The sequence below is a fragment of the Vitis riparia genome, chromosome 5 (genome assembly GCF_004353265.1).
Source record: "Vitis riparia cultivar Riparia Gloire de Montpellier isolate 1030 chromosome 5, EGFV_Vit.rip_1.0, whole genome shotgun sequence".
In the NCBI taxonomy this organism is placed as follows: domain Eukaryota; kingdom Viridiplantae; phylum Streptophyta; class Magnoliopsida; order Vitales; family Vitaceae; genus Vitis; species Vitis riparia.
The window spans coordinates 13,770,635-13,798,137 of record NC_048435.1 but is presented as its reverse complement, the minus strand read 5'-3'; the positions used below and the strand labels follow the sequence as shown (position 1 = coordinate 13,798,137).

The 27,503-nt window shown below is 36.1% G+C and overlaps 1 protein-coding gene across 3 annotated transcripts in view; it reads left to right on the top strand.

Annotated features, from left to right (window-relative positions):
- LOC117914955 (protein arginine methyltransferase NDUFAF7 homolog, mitochondrial) overlaps positions 1 to 27,503 on the top strand; it is an 80,812-nt gene that overhangs the window by 24,264 nt on the left and 29,045 nt on the right. For 2 of the 3 annotated variants that reach the window (XM_034830483.1, XM_034830485.1), the window contains exons 7-9: positions 1,309 to 1,427; positions 17,049 to 17,092; positions 17,911 to 17,999. In XM_034830483.1, coding sequence (XP_034686374.1) covers positions 1,309 to 1,427; positions 17,049 to 17,092; positions 17,911 to 17,999 — 252 coding nt within the window. The remainder of the gene's footprint in view (positions 1 to 1,308; positions 1,428 to 17,048; positions 17,093 to 17,910; positions 18,000 to 27,503) is intronic. The other variant, XM_034830484.1, reaches the window with a different exon arrangement.

Sequence of the window (27,503 nt, the reverse complement as noted above, 5' to 3'; positions counted from 1 at the left end):
CCATGTTTGGTTCACAAAATTGGAGCTTGGGAATAGGTGTTTAATTCCCATTTCACTAATTCCCTTATTTGGTGCAATATTTTGGACTTAGGGATCAATCCTCACTTGGAAATCATCAACCACAAAACATGAGTTATGAAAACTCACAATGGTCCCAAGGAATGCTACCCCTCATTTCCTCATTTCCTCATTTCTAGCATATTCTCTAAGCTTCTAAACAAATAAAATGACAACTATATATAATTTTAACTTATATTTGCATTATTTATTTTAAAAAATGATGTCTCCATAATCTAATAACTTGTTTCTTATTCATTTTTTAAATATCAATTCCCTCTTGCACTAGTATAATTTATTAGGCATACAAATAATTATATATATATATATATATATATATATATATATATATATATATATATATATATAGATATCTATAGATCATACTTATTTTTTTATAAAAAAATAATATTTTATTATGGTGTTTTTCAATAGTAATTATGTATTTCAAAAAGGAAAAGAGTTTAATGCTTAAAATTAACAATATAATACTTAATAAGTTCCTTCCATTTTTTTAAAAAACTTCTATGTTTTAAAATACATTTAAAAATGCATATATTTAAAATCTATACTATCCAAACAGTTGAATAAAGATTGATATCTTTTCTTAATCCCAAACTTGACTTATCCAAACACAAGAATGAGAATTATTAGCTTGTACAATGCTTATTCCTGGCATAGATTTTCAAAGGAATAAAATTCCTATTTTGGCTGTTCTGTGAACAAAATGAGGCCTAAATGAACACAGGTTTTCAGAATTGAGATTCTAGATGGAATCAATGTGTTCTCAAGATCAATTTGAGAATTGTAGAGTTCTAATATATTTGTACTGAAAGTAAACACTTATATGCCAAAAGTCTGAATATGAAAATATTTTAGAAATGTACAAAGATAAAGCAAAAAGCTCACGAACCTCAACAAAAGAGTAAAGAAACAAAAAGCACATAAAGCATAATTTCGGTGGATATGCAAAATTAAGATACAAAACTTCAAGATTACGCAATAGTTGGCTTACTCTTATTTTCTTCTCATTTTCTTACCTTATTTATTGTCAGGACTTTAATAAACTTATTTGATTTCAATATTATTTTCGATGTGTTTTAATTGGTGGGCCAATGTATAGTACTGGTCCAAATAGGAATTTTCACAAGCCTGGATGAAATTCCTTAGAAGTACCAAATAATTTTGTCTTCTTTTTTAGTTCACACAAAGTCATATCGGATACATAAAAGATCCTTATATTGAATGCAGTTCGGTGGAAATTAGCTCATCATTAGCTAAGAAACAAATGGAAACTGTTGGAGCAGTTCGTAGTCACTTGTCAAAATTTAGAGTAGAATGTCATGATGCTGCCGACAAGAATGCATGGGGTATGCTTGCTTTATTTTTGCACTTTTTGCTAATTTGGAGAGATTCTTGTTACTTAAGTTACAAATATATATGGGAAAGGAAGCAAAATAAATTCCTACAGTGTGCTCTGAAATTATAGCATGTATAATAATCAAATCCCTAAAATAAATGGGTCAAATATGAATGCTAATGTGGAAAGTCTAAGGCTTGAAATCTCCAACTGTACAACTAATATTAGACTCATTTGTCAACAATTGCCTTCAAGGTGGAAAATAGATGTATCAAATGCAATGTTCACTGCCAAATTGAAAGTCCCATTTGACACTTTGTTAAAATATCTATAAGTTAATTCTTTATCTTCACAAATAGAGTAAAAATTAATCTTTATGGAACTAAAGAAATACCAAAAAAGGAATGGAAGGAAATAAAGAAATTCTGAACTACTCTATCGAGGGTATATAGGTAATTTTTCATTTTTTAGGTTCTTTATTGTCTTAATTTTTTTTTGTAATTGGTGCACTTCTTGTTTTTATTTTTAAAAACAAAAATTAATGATAACTTCTATATAAAAATAGAAACTCTTATATAAAAAGTATAGGCTTGCCTTATTTTCTAAAAAATTGCTTTCATAGATTTTAAAATTTGAGGTAGTAAAATTTTTTTAATATCTCAATTTTTTTTTTAAAAATAATTTTCAAATACCATTACCTTTTTAATATAAGCCTCGAAGAATTTTTGTATTTTATATAAAAGTTACTATTATTTTCTATTTTAAAAAATACAAAGCAGGAAGTGTATCCAAATGGATATTGATATGCTTATTTGGATACACTTCTTGTTTTTTGTTTTTAAAATAAAAAATAGTAATAACTTTTGTATAAGATATAAGAAACTCTTAGAAGCTTATATTGAAAAGGTAACGGTTTTTAAAACTATTATAAAAATCATGGTATCAAAAAATTTTTACTACGTCTAATTTTAAAATCTCTGACAGTGATTTTTAAAGACAATAAGGTTAATATATACTTTTTGTACAAGATGTTCTATTTTTATGTAGAAGTTTCTAATTTTAAAAACAAAAAGTACAAAGTGGATCCAAATGGACACTAAACTTTCTATTTTTCTAATTTTTTACCCTTAAAATTTCTATTACAGTCCTTAGAATGTAGAAGTTTTTTTTTTAAATTATTTATTAGAAACTCTTATTACAACAAGTTTTTACAAAGTTAAATTTCTAATTCTAAGTACTTTCATTTGATTTTTTTAGGAGATTAAGTAGTTTAAATAAAAAAGAGTCCTATAAGTTACTACATAGGTTAGGTTTCTATTTTCATAGTTTTATTCAATTTTTAGGATTGATGATCAGTAATATTATTATTTTTATTTTTTTATTTTTTTGGTATACCTTACAATATTCAATGTTGAGATTCCATTGCTTTTCTTCTAGGTGATGTTTCTATCTTTTCTTCTTTATCTTTTTTTCCTATATTTTATTTTACTTTTCCACATTACCATTTTTTGATAGGGAAATGCAAATCATATTAATAAAGCACCAAAGAGGCACATTGTAGTACATAGGACATATACAACGGGATATTAATAAAGCACCAAAGAGGCACATCGTAGTACGTAGGACATATACAACGAGTGCCAAAAAAGGACAAGGGAAACAAAAAATACTCCCTCCCTCAATGAGAACCTAACCAATCAATGAAGTCGAATAAGGCCAATGGTCCTTCACCTATATACAACTTGGTCTAGTACATCAAGTTACAAAAAGCCCAATTTTTAGTCATTGGTTCGAAAACTCCTCATTATCAAAGATCTTCTATTTCTTTCCTTCTACATTGTCTAAAAAAGGGCACAAAGGTGCTGCTTCCCACACTTTTTTTCTGTTTCCTTCCAACAAAGGAGCCTCTCTACCCTAGTAGAGTCTCCTTAACAAAAGAAGGCAACACCCAAGTAGCACCAAAAAGGGAGAACAAAAGCTCCCACAACATCCATGCCTTGACACAATGTAGCAAAATGTGGTCAATTGACTCCTCTTCGATATGACAAAGAAAACATCTATTAGCAATTGACATCCTCTCCTTTGAAGTTGATCTAGAGTAAGTGCTTTTCCCCAAGATGTCTCCTAAGCAAAAAAACACACCTTAGGAAGAACCCACACATTCTAAACAACCCCAGTTGGAAAAGACACTGATCTCCTAGGCTTTAAAATAATGAAAAGGGACTTAACAGAGAAAGTTCCATCTTTGTCTCCAACCAAATGATGTTATCCTCCCTGTCTCCAATAACCACTTTATCTTGCAGCCTTGACAAGAAACACTCCAATCCCTCAATCTTCAAATCATTAAGATGCCTAGAGAAACTACGGAACCAAACACCCCTCTCCCCTAATTGAGTCCATAAATCCGCCACCCATGCCTCTTTTGAGCTTGCTATGACAAATAAGGAAGGAAAAGCAACTCTTAAAAGCTCTTCCCTACACCAAATATCCTTCCAAAATTTTACCCTCCCCATTGCCCATAGAGAAGGAGACTCTACTGTTAATGAATTCCCCCAATGTCCTTATGGCCTTCCACAAACCAACCTTGTACACATCTCTCACTTCCTTTAAAGACCAACACCCTTCATTCTTCCCATATTTCCCACAAACTATCTGCCTCTAGAAATCCTCCCTTTCCTTAGCAAAACATCAATTCCGTTTACAAAGAAGGGCCTTGCTAAGAGTGGGGGGAGATGCTTCCCTTTACTTTTCCACGTTACCATATTTTTTATTCTCGTTTCAAGTGCTTCCCTTGAATCATACAAGATTGAAGCTCTAGTCCTCTTTATTTGATTGTAGAAAACCATCCCAAGGTTGTATTATATCAGTTTTGGTATCATAGTAAAAGTTCTTGGCTTGATGGTACATGCAACTAAGGAGTGGTGCAATTTACCTAAGCATGAGTTCGAAGAGTGCTTCTATTAATTGAAATGTTGCTTCAACACGTTTATAGGAAATTTAATTGCTCAACAAGAAGCTAGATGAGATAATGAGACTATTGGAAAGAAGTCAAGAAACACAATTTATTAGAGAAGATGGTGGGAGCAATCGCTTTGACCAATAACCTAACAAAGTATGTAAAGAGTGAGGTAGTTTAATGATGTATAATCGACCAAAGAGCAAAATAGGAGACATCCATTGTAATATAAACATAGAGAGGCTCTTAAACATTGAGTAAGATCAGAATGTAATATAAAAGGTACGTATTGAAGTTGTTGAATTTTTAGGAAAATTGAGTCCCACTTTTCTTGATTATGTGTATGGAAAATTACTTTGATGGGTATATTATCCTTGAGGATATCATGGTTAGTTTTGTGAGAGCAAAATTAAAAGGCATGTTGCATTTATGATTTCATGGTATTGAAGATAAACTCTATAGAGCCAACCAACTGCCTATGAACACATGGAATAAGATGAAGTTGAAGATGGAAGAGTGCTTTCTCCCAATTGATTATGAATTGCTCTTATGTACCAAAGTGTTTAATCTCAAACAAGGTAATAAATTGGTTGAAGAATTCATGGACGAATTTCATGAGTTGAGTATTTAAAATCAAGTAATGGAAATTCTTATTTCTATCAATATATCTCTTTGTCGTTTCCTATAAAAAAAAAATCAAGTAATGGAAAGTGAGACTCAAATTATTGCTTGCTATAAAGTTGGACTTTGAATGGAGATCCAACTTGAGACGTTAGTTGGATAGACTTATACCGTAGATGATGCTTATTACAGTAGCCCTTATGATTGAAATTTTTTTAGCTTCTTGATGTCTAGGGTCACAAAATGGGGGTTCTTTATCTATTTAGACAATAATTAAACCCTTAAATACAACAAAATTCCAACACTTCTTATCATATGAATGATGGAGGCAACAATCAACAATTTTCAAATGTGACTAAGGGAGTTGCTCCAATAGTAAAAGAAGAAGAGAATTGGCGACAAATTAATATCTTCCATACTCGTGTTAGAAGCTAAATCTAAGGGTGCAGAAGAATCCAAATCCCTATTAGATAGCATGGGTAGACAACTCTATTTTGGTGAGTTATTGTTGTCTAGTCATGTTTAATTGTAGTAATAATTTTAAGTATGGTGTAATATTTTGCTGATGAAACTTATCCATAATTTGCTTGGAAGAATGGGGCTTTTTGATGAAAGAGTTCAAAATTATAGCTATGATAATACGTGTGTAATGCACACAAATGTGCAATATCTTGAAGTTGATTTTTTTTGTTACAAATTTTGCCCAATTAGCATCTATATATCTTTCTACTTTCAAATGACCTGTTTTAGGAAATATAAAACCTTTCATTGGAGTAATCAACATTTGTATACTTGTCCACTTTTAGGTCACCTTGTTTAGAAAATAGTAGATCTTTCATATGAGTAGAATTTAAATTTTTGAGAATCATCTATACAACCAACATATATGTTTTGCAGGGAGCATGCATGAATTAACTTCTATAATCCTTGCATAGGTTATGTCAAGATGAGTATGAACCAAGTATGTTAGCTTCCTAACCAATCTTTGGTATCTATATCTATCTACCGGTGTATCATTTGTGCCTTTACCTGACTTGTGATTTTGTTTAATAGAAGTATTAATAGGTTTAAAAGCTAACATTCTGGCTTCGGTCAACCTATCTCTTTCTGGAAATGGTAAATGAAATATACCAACAATGTAGGCACATGTTGGCATAAATTTGTAAATAAGTGATGTACATGGTTGAGCTGTTGCAATAAATCTTTCTCTTCCCAGTAGCAATACAAATAGGAGACCAATGATTATATTAAGCATTAAGCAGTTTGGTTATGTTAGCTCATTGCTAGAAGGAAAATCATAGGTAGGGTGATTGAATATCAGGCTGGAAGGAAGGAATTAAGACGGGCAAGAATTAAATTCACAGTTGGCTTAAGGCTGATGGTTTCAAAGACCTACATAGGAGTTGGTGGTTGGGATATAGCTTTATTAGTTCTTATAGCCACTCTCTAGCTGCAAAGCTAAAGGCCCTTAAGCAGGACTTTAAAAAGTGGAATAGAGAGGTGTTTAGAAATGTCATAACAAGAAGAATCAAGCTTTAAACAAAGTCAGCTTTTGGGACTCTAAGGTGATGAAGGAAGTCTTGTTTACTGAAAAATTTGAAGCTAGAAGGTTGGTAGTGGATGAGTTTAGTAAGTGGGCGACTTTGGAAGAAACCATGTGGAGACAAAAGCGAAGAGAAGTTTGGCTAATGGATGGGGACAAAACACAAACTTTCATAAAATGGCCAATGCATGTAGAAGAAGAAACTTCTTGGTCAAATTCAGAGTAAATGCAAAGTGGCTAGTTGAAGAGGCAAAAATTAAAGAAGAGGTTTTTAACGCTTTCCAAACCCTTTGGTTAAAGTTAAGGGATTGGAGACCTAGTTGAGCTTTGTGACTTTAGGGAGGGAGGATGCTAGGACCTTGGAACTTTTGCTCTTAAGGAGGAAGTCTTTGCCACGTTCTCTAGTCTTTATGGGGAGAAAACTCCAGGGTTTGATGGCTTCACTATGGCATCTTAGTAGTTTTGTTATGATTTCGTTAAAGATGAGGTAATGAGGTTCTTTAGGGATTTCTATGATAATAGGTCATTGAGAGAAGTTCAAATGGTAATTTTTTCTTTTTGTTTTAATCCCTAGGAAAGGAGGAGTAGAGGATTTGAAAGATTTTAGACTCATTAACTTAGTTGGGGTGCTATATAAGCTCCTGGCAAAAGTGTTGGCTAATAGGATTAGAAAGGTGTTGGGAAAGGTAGTATTAATTAATCTTTCAACATGCTTTTGTGGAGGGTATGCAGATTTTAGATGCAGTAAATGAAGCCATAGACTCAAGGATAAAAAGTCTAAATGGTGGGTTATTGCCATGGAAAAGATGGGTTTTGGTAAAAAAATGGGTTAAATGACTAGATGATGTATTTCATGGGCAAAATTCTTTGTCCAAATGGATTAGATGATGAATTTCATGGGCAAAATTCCTTGTCCTTGCTAATAGGACACCTTTAGACTTTCTTTTTAGAGTTCTAGGGGGAAGGGGGCTTTGTTTTGGTTTTCAAGATGGGCTAAAGAGGAGGCAAGGGGCTTGAGTTGACCCATCTCTTGTTTGTTGACGATACTTTAGTTTTCTATTGTGCTAGTTAGGAGCAACTAGAATATTTAAGCTACACCTAAATGTGGTTTGAGTCAATCTTGGGTTTGAAAATCAACTTGGAAAAAAGTGAGCTAGTTTTAGTCATAGATGTTTCTAACATGGAGGACCTTGCTTTGGTGTTGGGTTGTAGGGTGGGGAAACTTCCTTCTACTTACCTGGAGCTCCCATTGGGAGCTCCTTACAAATTTAGGATGAAATTGAGGAGAGATTTCTTAGAAGGTTAGTTGTATGGAAAAGACAATAACTCTCATAAGGAGGGAGGCTCACTTTGATTAAGAGTAGATTATCCAACCTATCTATTTCATGAGTATAGATAATCTCTAGAACATTCTAGAATCGTGAGGAACCATCTAAGGTTTTAGAGCCTATAAATAGGTGGAGTCCTTATTTGGGTAAGGTACCAAAAACTTGAGAGCTCCAAGACATTGTATAGCTTATTAGTGCAATAAAGCTTCTATTCTTTTAAAATCTCTAAGTGTGGCTTTTGTTCCTTGTCTCTACCTTTTGTCGTGCAACATTGCTAACTTGAGTCAGGAAGCCTGACTTGGTAACTTGAGCTGTCTAAGTGCTGCATGATTGCTTAGAAAGCACTTAAGTTAGTGAAAAGTAGTATTAAAGTACGTTTGCAAAGTGGAATCATGTTGAGCTTTAGCATCAAGGAAATGACTAGTGAGCAAAGTTATGGTAGGGAGAAAAGACTAACCACATGTAAAGCAAGGAATGAGAAGTCTAATGATGCTATTGCTAACATCAAGGTAACACTAGCAAAGTTGGAGCTAGCCATGATTGATATTAGGAAGGGTATGGACTAAGGCAAGACATAATAGGGCCTAGAGGATCTAAGGAAACAGATCTAAGAAAGGAGAGTGTCTAAACTCATCACAAGTCAAATTAGCGTTATACAAGGAGTTCAATACTTTCTAAGGTGATGGATGCGTTCACTAACATAAAGTCAAGGGATAGAGGCCTTGGTGACATGAATGGAGACTTCTGACCAAGAGATCTATCAAGAGATAGCCATCTACAAGATTGCTATCCTTGCTAGAATGATGGCTGCCCATAAGGCACCCAAATAGAGGTTTAGAAACCACATGTCTTTAGTGGTAGGTAGGATGCAAGAAGCTGAACAATTTTCTGTGGCATATGAAATGATATTTCGAGGTGAAAATGTTAACCGATGAGACTACTAAGGTAAGGACTCCTTCTACCTCACTAACACTACTACCCTATGGTTGCGTCATAGGTCTACGAATGTAGATAAGAGCACTTGCACCATTGATACATGGGAGAACTTTAAGAGGGAAATCAAGAGGCATCTCTATCTTGAGTGGCTTACATAGCGAAGAAAAGCATGAAGCATCTTAAGCACATTAACTTGATCCTTGAGTATGTCAAAGAGTTCTTTATACTTATGCTTGAGATTCCTAACATAATTGAGGAGTTTCTATTCATCTTCATGGGCAACTTATAGAACAAGGCCAAGTAGAAGTTGAGGCGTTATAGTCTACAAGACCTTGCCATGACCAGGACAGTAGTGGTCCCTCGTGGAGTATTAGAAATGAGACTCCTCCAGGCACTATAGCATGTGATGCTTGAATAGTGTTGGATCTTCTCTTTAAAATTGCCTAGATGGCCATAGAAAAATCCAATTGATTGCAAAGCATTTGGAATATCCTATTGAGGAAGGGTTATTTGAAGAAGTTCTCAATGGAAATCAACAATCAGATAACCATATGCAGATGGAGTATGACTTATTTTGTGGAAAGGAAATGCTTTCAAATACATTTCATTTGGGGGAATGGATGATTATTGATGGTTCTTGATGAATGTAGTTGAGGAGCTTCCTTTTTTGTGGGTTTTGTGAAAGAAGAGATTGGATGGCTTCTGGACCATTTGAAGAAGGCTTCAAAGATGGACAGGTCAATGGATTTTAACCGTAAATACATAGGACGAACCAAAACATCTATTGGAGGTGTTAATAAACCCTAATGATAGGTGTTTGCAAATCATAGAGTTCATGAAAAGCCGAAAACAACTTTAGTGGTTATTCTATAGGACATAAGAGTAGTGGTTGGGATATGATGGGAGAAGCTATAGCATCTTTGATGTTTTATCCTTCCTACATTCTAGGCAACAAGGGAAATTAAAATGCAGCAAATGAGAAGGCTAAGTCAGTTTTGGACCTTCTCAGACACAATTTCACTAGCATTGTGGCTAAGGGTCAAGAAGAGGAGGTCTTGAACTTGTGGGGAAGTGGGCTAGGGCTTTGGTTTGTGGACCCTCAATGGCAGTTGTGAGCAGAATTGATACAGGCATGGGTATAAGAGATGATCTCCATCACACCCATATTTGAGTCCTAAGGGATTTTCTTTGTGGAGTATGCAGATCTAGCAAAATAGTTGCATGAGTAGAGGTTTCAGTGAGTGAAAAGACAGAAGTTAAGGTGTATAATTTCAGTGAGGGCAAGCCAATCAAAAAAAAAAAAAAAAAAAAAAAAAATTTCAATGAGTGCAAAGATAGAAGTTAAGGTGTATGGATGGAATAAAGGTAAATTCAACGATATCAGGGACTTTTTGAATGGGGTGGATTGAGGTGAGGGGATTACCTTTTTATTTGTTGTTCGAGAAGTATCTGTTTCATTTGGCTGATGGGTGGGGAAAGGTTATCAAGATCGACAAAGTATAGCAAAGTTAGTAGATCTATCCAAGATTCTCTTAAAGGTTGAGGTGAAGGAAATTGGATTTTTTTTAGCTTCAATCACAATTACTTCAGAAGGTGTTGACAATCGAACAGGTATCATTGAGATGAATTAGGGTAAGATTCTCATCTCTGGTGGTCGTGGTAGCCATGAGAGGCTTGAGGCTATGTGCAAGTAGTTTGCTGCCCTCTTTTAAAGGTTTGTTCATGGGCAAAAATCGTGATTGGAAGTTTTAAAGGGATTTAAGGAAGGATGGGTCTATCACAGCTGGTGGCGACGTGGACTACAATGTGGACCCTATTTTGAAGAGAGGTTCTAGAATGGAGGTTGAAAGGTCCATCGGGAAGGGTTTGCTCAGTCCTTTAGATGAAGCAAGCCCTAGTAAAAGGTCAGGTTTCATTTGCATTCAGTGAAGGGAAATGCTTTCGTAACTTAGATGCAACTTGGTAGGCATTAGAGGGGTTGAGGAAGGTTTTCTCTTTGTGGTTTTTTGGTCCAGGTATTTCCTTCTTATCTTGAAGCCTATGCTGAGGGCCAGATTTTAGATGAGGCTTCTGATTTGCATCCTCTTCCACTTGTTCCCACTTCTCACCTCAACTAGTACCTACTTCACTGAAACCCTTTGGGTCTATTCTAGTTTCCTAGATTGTAACCTTAGTGAATGAATTTGACTTAGCATCTATATCTAATGTTGACAATCCCTTTTTTAAGGTGTGAAGTCCCTTAGAGAGATCACTAGCCAAGAGCTAAAGGGTGTTTTTTCCCTTTAGCGGAAGGGGTTTCGATGAGTTTATGAGCAAATGTGAATTAATCGACCCTCCTCCTCGAAGTATGTCTTTCACTTGGTTAAACATACAAGAAGTTCCTATTTGTAAGAGTTTTGATAGATTCTTATACTTAATGAGTGGGAGCAAAGTTTCCCTCAAAACCTATAAGAAGTGCTTCCTAGATTGATCTTTGATCATTGTCCCATGGTCTTAGGTACAAATCCAATTAATTGGGGTACAACTTCATTAAAGTTTGAGAACATGTGGTTGCTTCACTTAGATTTCACGGAAAGATTTAGTTCTTGGTGGCATGAGTGCTAGGTTGAAGGCTGGGAAGGCCATAAATTTATGAAGAAGCTACATTTTTTCAAAGGTAAACTAAAAGAATGTAATAAGGTGTCTTTTGGAGATTTAAAGGAGAAAAAGAACATTCTTCCAAACATCATCAGGATTGATATTAGTGAATTGGAAAGGAATCTAACTCCTGAACTTCCAACTTTGAGGGCCTCAAGGAAAGGGAAATTGGACCAATTATTGTCAAAAGAAGATGTTCATTAGAGGCAAAAGTATGAGGTTAAATGGATAAAAGGGGACTACAATTCTAGGTACTTCCATAGAGTGGACAATGGTAGGTGAAATAGGAAGTTCATAAAATCTCAAGTGTTTGGAGAGGGGGTAACTCAAGGCAACACTAAAAACATTCAAAGGAGATTGTGCATTATCTTGCAAAGCTATACTCCAAGGCCCTTTGAGCAATTCATGGATGATAGAAGGTTTGGATTAGTCTCCCATATTAGGAGAAAGTGCCACATGGTTGGACCACTTCTTTTCAAAAGAGGAGGTATGCTTTGTTGATTTTCAGTTAGATAAGGAAAAAGCCATTGGGTTGGATGGTTGCATCATTGCACTATTTCAGGAGTGATGGGATGTGATTAAAGAGGATCTTATGAGATTTATTGAAAAAAAAAAAAAGAGGATTGTATGAGGGTGTTCTTAAGAGTTCCACAGTAATGGGATGATAAATCAAAGCACCAATGTTTCATTCATTGCTCTTGTGCCTAAAAAAAAAGTCAAACCAACAAAGTGTTGGATTTTAGACCTATTAACCAAGTTATAAGCCTGTATAAGACAATCAATGTTTTAAAAGGTTAAAGGCGGTCTTGAGGCATTTTGCTCAAATGAGGTGAAGCGTAAGCCTTGACTTAAACAAAAATAATGAATAATAAGTAATAATAAAAAGAAAATAAAAGTCTTAAAAATAAAAAATTTAATAAAATCACATGAAAATTAAATCATAAGAAAACCATACAATTCATAATAATCAAATTAATTGTATGTCATTTTCAATAGTTTCTAATTTAATTATTCTTTGTCTTTTCTGAAGTCCAACTCTTTCTCATACCTTTATCAAATAATCTTGAAAACTGCCATTGCTATTGCTAGTAGGATCCTCAAATGAATCATAATTATATCCAATTGCTCTATTATCCTCTCTATTAGTGTTAATATCAATTGGTTTTCCTCATCCATTGATTACAATGATCCCTTTACCCTTTTCTATTAATAATTAGATAATGATTATATTTAAATTCAATAACTAGAGTGATCAATAACTCTTTTATTTCTTGTCCTCAATCTCTTCTTTTCCTTTCTATTTAAAGGGTTAATTAGCAGCTAACTAAGCCCTTTAAAAGGTTTAACTATTGTCTCGAATGTTAGGTGAAACTTATAAATTTACATCAAAACCTCGTAAAAGAACAACCTCACTAAAACCAATTAATATTGAGGTTTAAATCTCTTATAAAATGTATACAAAAAGTCCATAAAAGGCCCGAAACCCATTAAAACCTTTTGAATATTTAAGGTTTAAACCTCAATAAGGTGAGGCTTATGCCTTGATTACCTATACTAAGGCTAGAGCCTCAAGGCTAATTTTTATAGCCTTGCCTCGAGGTAAGCTTCATACCATAATCCTTAATAACCTTTTAAAACATTGAAGATAATAGATAAGGTTTTATTAGGACACATTTGAAGAGTTCTCCATGAAACCATCTACATCCCATGGGGAGCCTTTGTTGAAGGGAGACAAATTTTGGATGTTATGATTACCAATGAAATGTTGGATGAGAAAAGGCGTTGAAGTGAGGAAGGAGTAGTCTTCAAAATAGATTTTGAGAAGGCTTATGATCATGTGGATTGGGGTTTGTTGGATGAGGGGCAACTTGTCTTCAATAAGTTTGGTGACGCTAATAAATGAAAATGCCAAAGAATGTGTTAAGGCAACTAGAGGTTTAAGACAAGGGGATGTTATTTCCCCATTCCGTTTTACCATTGTAGTTGGTGTTGTAAGTAGGATGATGCTTAAAGTAGAGGATAGCAATTTATCAAAAGACTTCATAGTGGGTTGGAAAAGGATTAAAGTGTATCTTTTACAATTTGTAGATAACACCATTTTTTCTTATCTAGAATCTTTATGAAGATCTACAAAACCTTAAGTTAATCCTATTGGTTTTTGAGCAAATTTTTAAGATCAATTCAGACGAGCACTCCCTTTGGTATCAATTCAAGTCAGGATCGGGTCTCCAAGTTGGCTTTAATGCTTGACTGTAAAATCTCTGATTAGCCTTTATCTCATCCAAGTTTTCCTTTAAGAGGGAATTTGATGGCAAGCGGGTTTTGGAATCCAGTGCTTCATAGAATCTCGAGGAGACTAAATGGGTGGAAAAAAAACCCTTTTGTCATTTGGGGTGGGCGAGGGGAGGGGCAGTAATCCTAATTTAGTCATGATTATCTTGCATTCTTAGCTATTTCTTATATCTCTTCAAGATTCTAACATCAGTAGCTTCAAAGATCAAGAAATTACAAAGAAATTTTCTTTGATGGGGGGTTAGGGAGGGTAAAAAACTGTTTCTCCCCTAATAGGAATTAGATATATTTTTTTCAAATCATAAGGCATGGGTTACCGGAAGAAGATGATATATATATATATATATATATATATATATTATATATATATATATTATATATATATATATATATATATATATTGGAACTCCATTCTATTGTGGGGTGTGTAAAATTTTTATTAGTGTATCGTGCTTTCTTTTCATAGATATGGAGACAAAAATTAGTTGTAGTGCTCATTGCTATTATTTGATATGATGATTGATTTGTACACCAAACTGAGTATTGATCATCTTGTGAAATGCAAAAATTATAAAACCAACATCGGATTTGTTTTTCAACATATATAATGAAGTGACTTAAGAACAATTATCAATAAAGGAAACAAACTCAACAAGCTCCAGTGATATTTGGGATTCAAGAGGGACTCCATATATTGGTATGAGTTAATGAAAAAGGATGAGACGGTTTTATGCTATTCAATGATGAAAAATGCGAAGATGTTTGGCCAATTGACAAATTTTGCAATGAAAATTATTAATATCTGAATTCTGAAACAATAGAGGAAACATAGTCCTTAGCAAAAAAAAGGATGGATGTCCTACATAGATACTATAGCCAAATTTGGACTTTATTGGGTGAAAGCTTTTCTCAAAGATGAAATAGTGATAAGTGATCATTGTTTGTATCAAGATAGTAGAGCCTTTCCTAGTTCTTGGCATGCCTAATCATCTTTCCCGTAATTTAGTTTTGAAAAGTACAATAATATGGAAAAAAACCCTTATAGTTTGAATATTTTGTAATATAATGGAAAAAACATAATAACATGGAAAAAAAAACCCTTCCAATTTAAATCTTTTGTAATATGATGGATTGGTAAAAGATTTACAAAGAGTTCAGGGACATGAAGCATGGATTTCAAGCAAAGAGATGGTGTAAGAGCAGTTGTTCCTTGTCCACCATTGTGGCTAGGTTGCCATCGACAGTTGTAATTTTCTGATTTCCAAGACATGGGTTATAAAATGTAAAACAGTATGAGGACTTGATCATGTGATCAGTTGTGCCTAATTATCCAAGGTCCATGCAAACAGTCTTTTGGGACATTAAGAGCATGAGTCATGAAGTACTTACCTAATTGTTCTAAGGAACATGAGGCAATAGGCTTGTTTAGTGGAAAACTACAAAGTCTCTCAACCTCTTCCTTATTCATTCCACCTATCTTGGAGCCACTAGAATTTGAGTATTCAAGGTTAGGTGTCTCTTTGACATGTGCAATATTTGCTTGACCCACTTGCTGTCCATACTATTGTTGGTTCCTATTCCCATGATTTGTACCTAGGGACTATGCTTTCCCATGTGACTTCCAGCATGCGTCTTTGCTGTGTGTGATTTTCTTACAATAATTACACCAGAGGCCATCTTTGTTACTTGGTGGTCTGGTACCTCTCCGCTGCCATTTTCTGTGTCAGAATTCAGTCCACTATGAGAGCCCAATGGAGATTTCACAGTGCTAAGAGTAGATCCTCCATTCTATGGGGAATCAAACATCACACTTCTCCTACCTTCCTTGGCCTTGATGATTGAGAACACCTTTCAGGGCCTCCTAGATTGCCTTTGCCATGGTTTGATATTTGCATGTTGTACTGATTTCAAGTTGTATAGAGTTCCACAAACCGAACATAATCATTAAGTCCTCATCCCATGTAGCAAACCTTGGGTTGTCCTCACATAGAGTTGGTTCACTCAAGTGACTGAGCTTACCTTTCCCTTTCAGGAATGTACACACAAGCTGAGACTAAACAAGGTAGTTTTGGCTGTTAATTTTAAAGGAAGGTTGTAGAGTTTGGTATTTGCTCATTGGTGCTTGGATCTGGGTTTGAGTTGCAGTGGCTGTTAGAGTATTTTCAGTGGTTTTCTTCATGGTGGACAGGGATATAGGCTATAGATCTGAGAGTTTGAGAAACAAAAATAATAACTTTGGCAATGAAGGCCCTGAAAGATTGGTTATGGCTTCTTCTTGCCAGCAATGAAGGGCAGACAGGGCAAGGTTCAATTTTGGTGATTAAGGTTGCATATAAGAAACGTACACAGAGAGCTTATGACTCTGATACCATATGTGTGAATAACTCTGATATTATTTTTATTTTATTTTGGTTAAGGAATTACATAATTTATAGAACATACAATTACAAAGAATAGGAAAATTAATTTTCTACAAAATTAGGAAACTATCCCTGGAAATACTCTACTCAACTGCACAATCTTGGAATTTAAGGGAATAAAATTCCCTGATTTTCCAAGGAAATTTGGTCTACAAAGATCAGTCAACAACAACCTTGATCAAAAGATACCAACATTCATATTTGTAATGGTCTCATATGAGGTGTGAATAAGGCATATAGCATCCACCTCTTGCATTAACCAATTTGATTGAAAAAGCTTGGTAGTAATATTACTTTCTTTAACAAAATAAATCAACTCTGTTCTTGTTAAAAAAGGTGAATCTACTCCTTTTAAGTCAAGAAATCCCCTCTAAAGAAGCACAATTTGTAATCAACTTGTCCTGCCTAGAGCCATATCCTTCCTTAAGGTGTCCTGGACCTGATTCTTGGCATTAAGGGCTAAACTACCAAAAGTCTTGGACTTCCTGTTTCCAACCTGCTTCATTTCTTCTAAGAAATACTAGCATTTAAGACATGTAGCTGGATTGTTGATTGCACCCACCTAGACCCCATCATTTCAAATTCCCACTAGGTTTCAACAAAAGTCATTAAAATTTCAATTGTTGAACCTCATATTCTCAAATGTGAAAAGGATAAGCCCATATCTAGTATGTCCTTGCCCTCCTTGTTTGTATCCATGCATGTCCTTTTTTTAAACCTCATTGATTTCCCCTTCAGTATTGATACAGAAGAAGCGCCATTGCATGATAGTCTTTTTCTTGCTTATCTACTCTCTCCTTTTGATGTGACATCTGTTTTCTTTTCTCTATGCTTCATAGCTTGCATGGCTACTTGGTATCATTAAGTCAAAAATTAAATTTAGTTTTGCCTTTTCAAGCAGGTAGCATAGATCAACAGCCATGTTGGGTTATAATGCTGGAGGTAATTTCTATCTCAAGTTCCTTGTACTTCTAGGTGAGGAATTAATTTTATTAGAGCAAAAGTGTATATTAGTGGGGATAATCAAAGTTGATTGGTACACTCCCAAGTTCAGTCATTGTGATTATCATGCATACATGATACGTGATAGTATATATCATTTTACATGTCTTGATCAACTTAAGATGTGCAAAACATTAAATCATTGTTAATGCAATACCTTTTTTGAACATCTAGTCACACTAATTCCATTCATTAGGGATCCCATTTCATCTCTCTCTCTCTCCCTCCCTCCTATGTATATGTGTTTGTGGCTTGGAGGTTTCCCTCTATGTATGTTTTCTTCCTTTCTTTGTTCTTTTCTTTTTTTTTACCCCTTCTTTTCATTCTAATGGGCTTTGGACTGTTTCCTCTGGATCTGAAATGAGGCAATTTGACTAGTGTTGACTTATTTGTCATAAATTGAATATAATAAATATACTTTTAGGTTTGACAAGTTTTCAATTAAGTACATGGGAGGAGAGTTGTTGCATGTATTAGTGTACTACAAATTCATTTGAAAATCTAGTCTTTCTTGATGGTTCTTTTATCAGCAGCATATGCTATGGTGATGGTAATATGCTGTTGCTGTTCCATTGAAGCCAAAGGCTATAGGTGTTGCTTATTGTGTGCACTGATAATAAGTGACGTAAATGATGAAAAAATATGTTTACCTCCAAGTTTTTATTTTTTCTTAATGAATGTCTCCTGTCCAATTTTAAATTAATGCCCAAAAAACAAAATTTATTAATTTTTAATTGATTTATATATTTCCTTTATAGGTGCTTGATAATCTTCCACATGATCTTATCTATTCAGAAAATCAAGCATCCCCATGGATGGAAGTATGGGTTGAGAAGCAACACAACAGGTACACAGGGACAGCCTTAATGAAGTTCTCTTCACTTGAAAACATTCCACCAAATTTGATTCTGGACCGTATTGATCTTTGGTTAGGAAGAGGATAAGCCCCTTGCATATGTCATATATTCCCATCATAATTTCTTTTCTTGTATAGGCTGTCAACACATTTCCCATTCATGGGTGTTGAACAATAATTCCTACTACTTATTCTGATTAGGTTATTGAGGTTTCATATTGTGACAACCCTCCTTTGCAGGTGCCATCCACATAAGATAGTGTCTCCTCTCTAGTTTAAAGACTGAGACAAAGTTACTATCCTACAAAAAGAAAATTACCTTGTAACTAAACATAATGTGTCAGAGCAACATAAGGAAGCATGTTAAAGAAACTACATATTCATTACCCTTAAAAGATACAAAGTTTTTAGTACACAAAAATGGCCTTAAGGCCCACTTCTAAACCTAGTACAAGCGTAAGGAGATGACTACATGCCAATAGTTTATGCAAAAAGAAGCAAAAAGCAAAGGGTAACAATAGCTACATGCCTTGTTGTTCGTCCTCCAGAACTCTTGGTATCTGGTTCAACTAGATCCTTGTTTGAAAAATTGAGGGAACTACAAAGTGAGTATAACTCAGTGAATGATAATATAATGTAGGTGTTAGAATGATCCCTCCAAAATAGAAGGGAGTTTCATCATGCATTTGGTACTCATTATAAATAATTTTTTTTTTTTTTTTGATAAGTAAGAGTATTGTATTATGAAAAGGCACTGAAATAGCGGCTTAAGATGTACAAGAAAGAGACACTCACCTCCTTATAGCTGAAACAAAAAAACTGTCCAACAAGATGTACAAAAAACAACCTTCCCTTAACGGGAACCCACCCAATCAATGAAATCAATTAGTGTTTGATGAAAAAAAAATCTCCCGTATATCTTTACATTCTGATTTACAATACATATATACAAAGAATGAGATCTCCTAAATTAGGCTACTTATAAAAGAATCTCTAAAATCAAGCAATCTGATTGCAAGAGTCCTATATGGAATTTACCCAAATTCTTGGTACAAGAATCATGGGTCAACTTCTACAAGAAAGGAAAATATGGTAGGAGAAATCAGATATATATGGAGAAACTTAATTGCTAATTTTTTGGCTTATTCTTCTAACACTCGCCCTCAAGCTGGTGCGAAAATATTTTGCATTCCCAACTTGTTTAAGATTATATAAAAAGTTGAACTTGGTAGACCCTTTGTTAGAATATCTGCCAATTGTTTAGAAGAGGGGACATGCGGAGTGCAAATCAACCCAATATCAAGTTTTTCTTTGATGAAATGCCAATCTATCTCCACATGCTTGGTTCGATCATGATAAATGGGGTTATGGGCTATATTTATAGCAGCTTGGTATCACAATATAACCTCATGGGTTCTTTTAAAGTGATGCCAATGTCGGTAATAATGACCTTTATCCAAAGTAGTTCATAAATCGCTTGGGCCATGACCTTAAACTGAGCTTTTGCCCTAGATCTAGCCACCAGTAGTTGCTTTTTTACTTCTCCAAGTAACTAGATTTCCTCTCAAAAAGGTACAATATCCAAAAGTTGACCTTCTATCGACAATTGATCCAACCCAATCAGCATCACTATAAGCTTCCAATTCCATATTTCCTATCTTCTAAAATAAGATTCCGTTGCTTGGTGTAGACTTTAAGTAACGAAGGATTCTATATATTGCCTCCATGTGAGATTCATGTGGTGAATGCATGAATTGGCTTACCACACTTACAACATATGCAATGTCTGGTTGAGTGTAAGATAAATAAATTAATTTCCCCACCAATCTTTGATAGAGGCCGTGGTCTACCATATCATCCTCTATTTTTCCTTATAATTTATGATTTGGCTCAATCAGAGTCTCTATTGGTTTGCATCCTAGCATCCCTGTCTCCCTTAGCAAATCGAGGATATATTTCTATTGGGAAATAAATATTCCCCCTTTTGAACGTGTCACTTCAATCTCGAGGAAATATTTTAGACTCCCTAGATCCTTGATCTCAAATTCATTAGACAAATAAGTTTTTAGTCTTTGAATTTCCCCCTCGTCATTTCTAGTAACAATAATGTCATCCACATAAACTATCAAGGCAGTTAACTTACCAGAGGAGTTATGTTTGATAAACAATGTGTGGTCTCCTTGGCTTTGATGGTAGTTCATTCTTATCATTGATTTTGTAAATCTCCCAAACCATGCTCTTTGAAATTGTTTAAGTCCGTAAAGAGACTTCTTAAGCTTGCAAACTTTGTTCTTCCAAGCCTTGTCACCAAGCCCTGGTGGAGTGTCCATGTATACCTCTTCTTCTAAGTTGCCATGTAAGAAAACATTCTTCACATCAAATTGCTGCAAAGGCCAATTAAGATTAGCAGTTAAAGACAATAGAATATGAATAGTGTTCATTTTTGCCACCGGTGCAGAGGTCTCTTGGTAGTCAATGCCATAAGTTTGGGTAAATCCCTTAGCTACCAATCTAGCCTTATGCCTTTCTGTTGTCCCATCAGCCTTGTATTTAATTGTGAAAATCCACTTGCAACCTACTGTTTTCTTCCCTTTGGGAAGCTCAACTATATCCCAAGTCTCATTTTTTTCCTAGGCTTGCATCTCCTCGTTGATTGCTTTCCTCCAATTCTCATCTCTAAGTGCCTCTTGGATTGTGTTTGGAATCTCAACAAAAGACATTTGGGTAATAAAGGCTTGGTATGTAGATGATAAATGATGTAATGAGGTAAAATTTGAAATAGGATGCTGAGTGCCTTTTCTAGTGCCTTTCCTCAATGCGATGGGCCATTACAAATCATTATAGACACAAGAATGAGTATTTTCATTACCTGATTCAGAATTGGATGATGGGATATGGGAGGATGTTGTAGATCTTCCCTTCCTCGAATACACTTTTAGTTTGGAGGTGTTTGCTGGCAGCATGTATTCCCTTTCTCTGAGCTGAATCTCAAGTTTATTGGCTGGAATTTCAGTGGGCAAATTTTCTACAATTAGCTCTTCATTGGGAGTTTGCTGGAATTTCTTATGTTCACTAGCTGATTCATTAGATGAATCCAAGGCTGGAACATTTGGAACAACAGGTAGTGTTGGTGCAGAATCTGAAAATTCTGGGGCTGAAATATCTTGGACAGCAGGGGAACTTGATGTTTTTGAGGTAGAGACATTTGGCACACTAACCGGTTGTGGAAGGACACCCCCACCATTCTCACCATTCGTAGGAAAAATTCCCGGCAGCTTATCTTTCATTCCTCTAATCTCCCCCTGAAGATAAGTGTGCGTGAAATATGGTTGGCTCTCAAAGAAGGTAACATCCATAGTGATATATGACCTTTTTGTGGGTGGATGGTAACACACCTATCCTTTTTGATTGGAAGAATATCCAAGGAAGACACATCTAAGAGCTCTTGGGTCATGTTTGTCTCTAGATTGTTTGGGAATGTGAATGAAAGATACACACCCAAATATTTTTGGAGGAAGTGTTTCAATACCTTAAAGTTAGGAAAAAACTTTAAAAGTACATCAACAGGGGATTTAAAGTCTATGACGCGAGAAGGCATTCGATTTATTAGAAATGTAGTAGTCAAAATGGCTTCCTCCCAATATGTTTTTGGAGCACTCATTTGAAAAAGTAAAGACCTAGCAACTTCCAAGAGATGTCTGTTTTTTTTTTCTCTGCTACCCCATTTTGTTGTGGGGTATCTACACATGAAGATTGATGCATAATACCTTCACCTTGGAGATAGGTGTTCCATTATCTGACCTTAAGGTATAGATTTTGGTGCCAAATTGGGTATAAATGAATTTGTGGAATATCGGGAAAATGGAATTAACTTCCGATTTGGATTTTAGGAGATAAACCCAAGTGGTACAAGTGCAGTCATCAATGAAGGTAACAAACCATCTAGAACCTGAATTGTTTGGAATTCTAGAGGGTCCCCAAACATCAATATGTATTAAACTAAAAGGAGATGTTTCTTTTTTATTTCTTATTGGAAAGGGCACACGATGGTGTTTTGCATGCTTACAAACCTCACAATGAAAATCACGGGATTTAGTTTTGCCAAACAATGTGGGAAACATTTTTTCCAAGACAAAGAAAGGTGGGTGTCCCAACCGTTTGTGCCATAGCCATATTTGATCAACTTTTGAGGTATTGTTGGTGGTAATAAGAGCTTGTGGGATAGAATCACAAATCTTCCAATGTATATTGAGGTAGTAGAGTCCACCTTTCCTCTCACCATGCCCAATCATGCTCCTCGTTATCTGGTCCTGAAAACCACAATGGGAAGGGGTAAATGTTACAAAGCAAATCAAATCTTTAGTGATTTTACTGATAGACAAGTGATTACAAGACAAGTTTGGAACATGTAACACATTTTGCAAGGTCAAAGAAGGAGTGATGGAGGCTATGCCTTGACCAATTATAGAAGAAAAAGCGCCATCAGCAACCTTCGCTTTTGGCCTACCTGAAAGTGTTGTATAATTGAAAAAAAAATTGGAGTGACTGGTCATGTGGTCAGTAGCACCAGAATCAATGATCCAAATGCTTGATAAACAATCCTTGGAGGCACTTAAGGTTTTGATATTACCTGTTTGGACAAAAGAGCATGAGGTGGTTTTTGCAGTAGGAATTTCAGCACGTGTATCAAGCTGGTTGAGAAGTGTTTTCAGCTTTTCATAATGCTCCTTGCTGAGTAAAATTGGTTCTTGTTCAGTGGTAGGGATATTTTCATGAGAGACATCAATGGTGGCAGCTTGATGCGCCTGTCCAGATCTTGTGACAGGTTTTCCTCCTCTATCGCTTCCCCCTTCACTTCCTAACTGAGGCTTGCCATGGAGTTTCCGGCAAGATTCACGTGTATGTCTTGGTATAATTACACCAAAGTGAATCTTTATCATTTGGTTTTCTTCCTTCAACTTTGGATCCCATCGACTTGAAATTTCCAGCAGTAGCTAGTGCTGAATTTTCTAGAGTATCTCAATGACTTTCTTCTCCAATCACATAGGCATAAACCTCCCGGATGGATGGAAGAGGTTCGTTCCCCAATTTTTGTACTCTTACTTGGTCTAATTCAGGATTAAGACCAGCCAAGAATTCAAATACTCTCTCTTACTCCATTATCTTCTTCAATCTAGTAGTGTCTTCAGCAACTACCATTTCTATGTGCTGGTAATGATCTAATTCCAGCCATAGGCTTTGCAATTTATTATAATATTTAGTGATAGACCAGCTTCCTTGCTTTGTAGCATGAATTTGGCACTTCAACTCGTATATTTGTGCTGTTATTCCAATCTTGGAATACGTTTGACTGATGGCATACCAAATCTCTTTGGCAGTGGAGAGAAACAAGTATTTTTGGCTAATTCATATTGTGGATCATTGGAGTTGGGTTCTGATTTGGCACTCGTGATATAGCCCATCTTCTCTTTACTTTTAATGAAAAGTTTGGCTGATTGGGACCATTGTAGGAAATTCTGGCCATTGAGTTTTTGAGTGGTGATTTGGAGTGTAGGGCTATCATTCGGATGGGTAGATAATGGTGATAAGGTTTGGAGTGTAGAGGAGGGATTGAAGGGTAGGGTTATTTGAGAGGATGGTGTATTTTCACTAGTTTCAAACACTTTAGGGAAAAAAGCAACAAGGTTTCTGGTTTTTTTTTTTTTCAGAGTAAACAAGAGATGACCTTGAGGGAATTATAATGGGAGCTAAGGAACTAACAAGCACAACTGATTAAAAGAGGGAACAAGCTACAACAATGAAGGCTTTATGTGATCGAGCAATGAAGGCTCTATGGATCTTGGCAGAGTCAAACTTCTAGCTCTGATACCATGATGAAAAAAAACTCCCATATATCTTTACATTCTGATTTACAATACATATATACAAAGAATGAGATCTCCTAAATTAGGCTACTTATAAAAAGATCCCTAAAATCAAGCAATTTGATTGCAAGAGTCCTATATGGAAATTTACCTAAGGTTCCTATATGAAATTTACCCAAATTCTTGGTACAAGAATCATGGGTCAACTTTTATAAGAAAGGAAAACTATGGTAGGAGAAATCAGATATATATGGAGAAAAATAATTGCTGATTTCTTGGCTTATTCTTCTAATAGCGTTGAAGGACCATCTTTTATAAACAATTTAGACTATGACCAAAGTAAATATACAAAAAATGCTTTCAACTTTTGCATGGACAACACCACCTTGAAAGGCAATTATGTTCCTTGCCTTCCAAATTGACCAAAACAAGCAGAAAGGGCCCGCATTCCAAACTGTCCTATGCTTCTTACCCACTAAAGACCCTTTCCACCCCAAGAGGCTTTCCCTAACCAAGGAAGGAAACACCCAATACAACCCAAAACAAAGTAAAGAATAGCTTCCACACTATCCTTTTCTTTTCGCAATGGAGAAGAAGATGGTCAATGGACTCTTCATGCGCTTGGCACAAATAACATCAATTTGCTAAAGCCCAACCCCTCTTCCGAACTTGGTCCAAAGTTATAACTTTTCCCCATGACTCTTCCTAAGCAAAGAAGCTTACTTTTGGCTGCACACTAGATTTCCATATTATCTTCATTGGGAAACACCTTGTTGAGTCCGACTCTAAGGCTTTGTAAAGAGACTTTACCGAAAAATTGCCATCCTTTAATTCCACCCACCTCACCCTATCCTCTTCATTCACAATCACTCTCTCCCCACTCAAACACAACAACAAGTTTTCCACCTCATCCATTTCCTAATCATTAAAAGGCATATAGAAACAAGGGCTCCAACTCCCCCAATTTCCTCACTTTCTAAAACAGCCCAAACATCTTTCACCCAAGCCTCTTTGTAAGTAGCTAAGGCAAATAAGGAGGGAAAAGATTCGCGCAAAGGTGTAGTTCCACATCACTTGTCCTTCCAAAAACTCACCCTCTGTCCATTTCCCACTACAAAAGAAATTCTAGAGCTAACAAGGTGCCTGAGCTTCCTAATTGCTTTCCACAGGCCTACACCATACCCCTCCCTAACTTCTTTGAGAACACCACCCACCACGTTCCGCTCCATATTTCCCCCTTATTACTTGATTCCAAAATGCCTCTTTTTCATTCGCATAGTGCCAACTCCATTTGATTAGGAGAGCCTTATTGAGCGTAGCAAGGCTCTTCACCCCTAATCCCCTTTTTCTTTTTATCTAGACAAACTATCATCCACCTTACTAAATGAGGTTTTCTCTCTAGAGCCCCACCTCCCCACAGAAAATCCCTATGAATCTACTCTAATCTCATTCTAACCACTCTTGGCAAATGGAGAATAGAAATAAAATAAATTGACAAACTGGACAAAGTGCTTTGTATCAAGGTGATTCTCCCACCTTTAGAGATATATTGACGCTTTCACATAGCCAATCTCTTACAAAATCTTTCCTCAATTCCATCCCAAGCTGCCACGGATTTAAAAGGAGCACCCAACGATATCCCCAAATAAGTGGACGGAAGACTTCCCACCTTATAACCAAGTTTTGTAGCCAAATCTTCCACATTCTCCACCCTTCTCACTGGGATTAGCTCACTTTTATCCATATTAACTCTCAATCTAGAGATTGCCTCAAACCACATCAGCAACCACCATAAAAACATCATCTGCTCCTCCCGTGCCTTACAGAAAATCAGAGTATCATCAACAAAAAATAGGTGGGAAACCTTGACCCCTTGACCCCCTCTACCCCATACCTGGTATGCGGATAAAAAGCCTCCACAGACTACTCTCTTTAGAAGACAACTGAGGGCTTCCATTGCTATCACAAACAGGTAAGACGAAAGTGGATCTCCCTGCCTTAGGCCCTTAAAGCTTTGAAAGAAATCGGAGGGGCTTCCATTAACCAAAATAGAAAAACTAGCTATGGATAAACACCATTTAATCCACAATAAACACTTCTCCCCAAACCCCATCTTCTCCATAATTGATAGCAAAAATGACCACTCAACATGGTCATAAGCTTTCTCAATGTCCAATTTGCACAGAATCGCCTCCTCATTACTTTTCAAAATTGAGTCTATGGCCTCATCGACAATAAGCACTGCATCCATAATTTGCCTACCCTCCACAAATGCATTTTGGGCCTTAGAAATCACCTTGGCTAGCACCCTTTTTAGCCTATTGGCCAACACCTTAGCCAACCACTTATACAACACCCCCCCACCAAGCTTATTGGCCTAAAATCCCTTAAGTCGTCCGCCTCCCCTTTGTTCGGGATCAACAATACGAAGGTTGAATTCAAGCTCCACACAAAACAACTAGATTCATAGAAATCCCTAAAAAAACTCATCACCTCAATCTTCACGAAGTCCCGCGAGAACTACTGAAAAGCCATGGAGAGCTCATCCGGGCCTGGAGCTTTATCCCTGCTAAAGCCCAACAGCACCTCAGACACCTCCTCTATAAAAGGCTTCTCCTGACCTGTCACCTCAAAGTCTTCCACCCTTTAAAAAGACAGCTCACTTAAGTTGGGCCTCCAGTCATCATTGGTAGAGAGCATAAGTTGGAAAGTTCTGCTCACTTCCTCTCTTAATTCTCTGACCTCAGTGATGCATACCCCATTAATTTTAACTTTAGCCATTTGGTTTCTCCTTCTATGAGCATTGGCCATTCTATGAAAGAAGCTCTTGTTTCTATCCCCCTCCTTCAACCAAATTTCCCTTGATTTTTGTCTCCAAGACGTTTCTTCAAGAAGAACCCACTTTTTGTAATTCTCTCTAGCTTCCTTCCTAGATTCCTCCTCTTCCAAAGACAAAGGGTATGCACTCTCCTCCTTATCCCAAAAATCCAGTCGATTCAAAGCTGGCTCCTTCTGCACCCCATACTCGCCAAAAACTTCCTTATTCCAACTTCTTAGAAGAGGTTTCAAAGCTTTCATCTTTTCGGCTAGGATGAAACTAGCAGACCCACTGAAATTAAGCCCCTCTTACCATGTCCTCAAAACATTCTTAAAACCTTCCTCTTTCAACCACATGTTTTCAAATCTAAATGGAGTTGGGCCTTTCCTCACCCCTTCTCCATCAAAGAGGGCCGAGAAGTGGTCTAACAACGGCCTAGCAAGAACAATTTGAAATAGTCCCCAAAAAATGATCTTCCCACTCAGAATGAGGAGACGATCAATTCTCGATTTGGATTGGTTATTTAAGCCATCGTTCTAGGTGAAAAACCCTCCCTGAAGGGGCAGGTCCCTCAATTCTAAGTCCTCAATCACCTCTGAAAATCTCCTCATGGCTAAGGACAATTTACCTCCTCTACTACACTTCGAAGGGAATCTAATCATGTTAAAATCGCCTGCCACACACTAAGGGTCACTCCATGGTCTTCTAACTGCCCCCAGCTTGCTCTAAAACACTTCCCTATCCATCTTCAACGTGGGTCCATAAACCCCTATAAAGCTCCAACAAAATCCATCCTCATAGTTCTTGAAATGA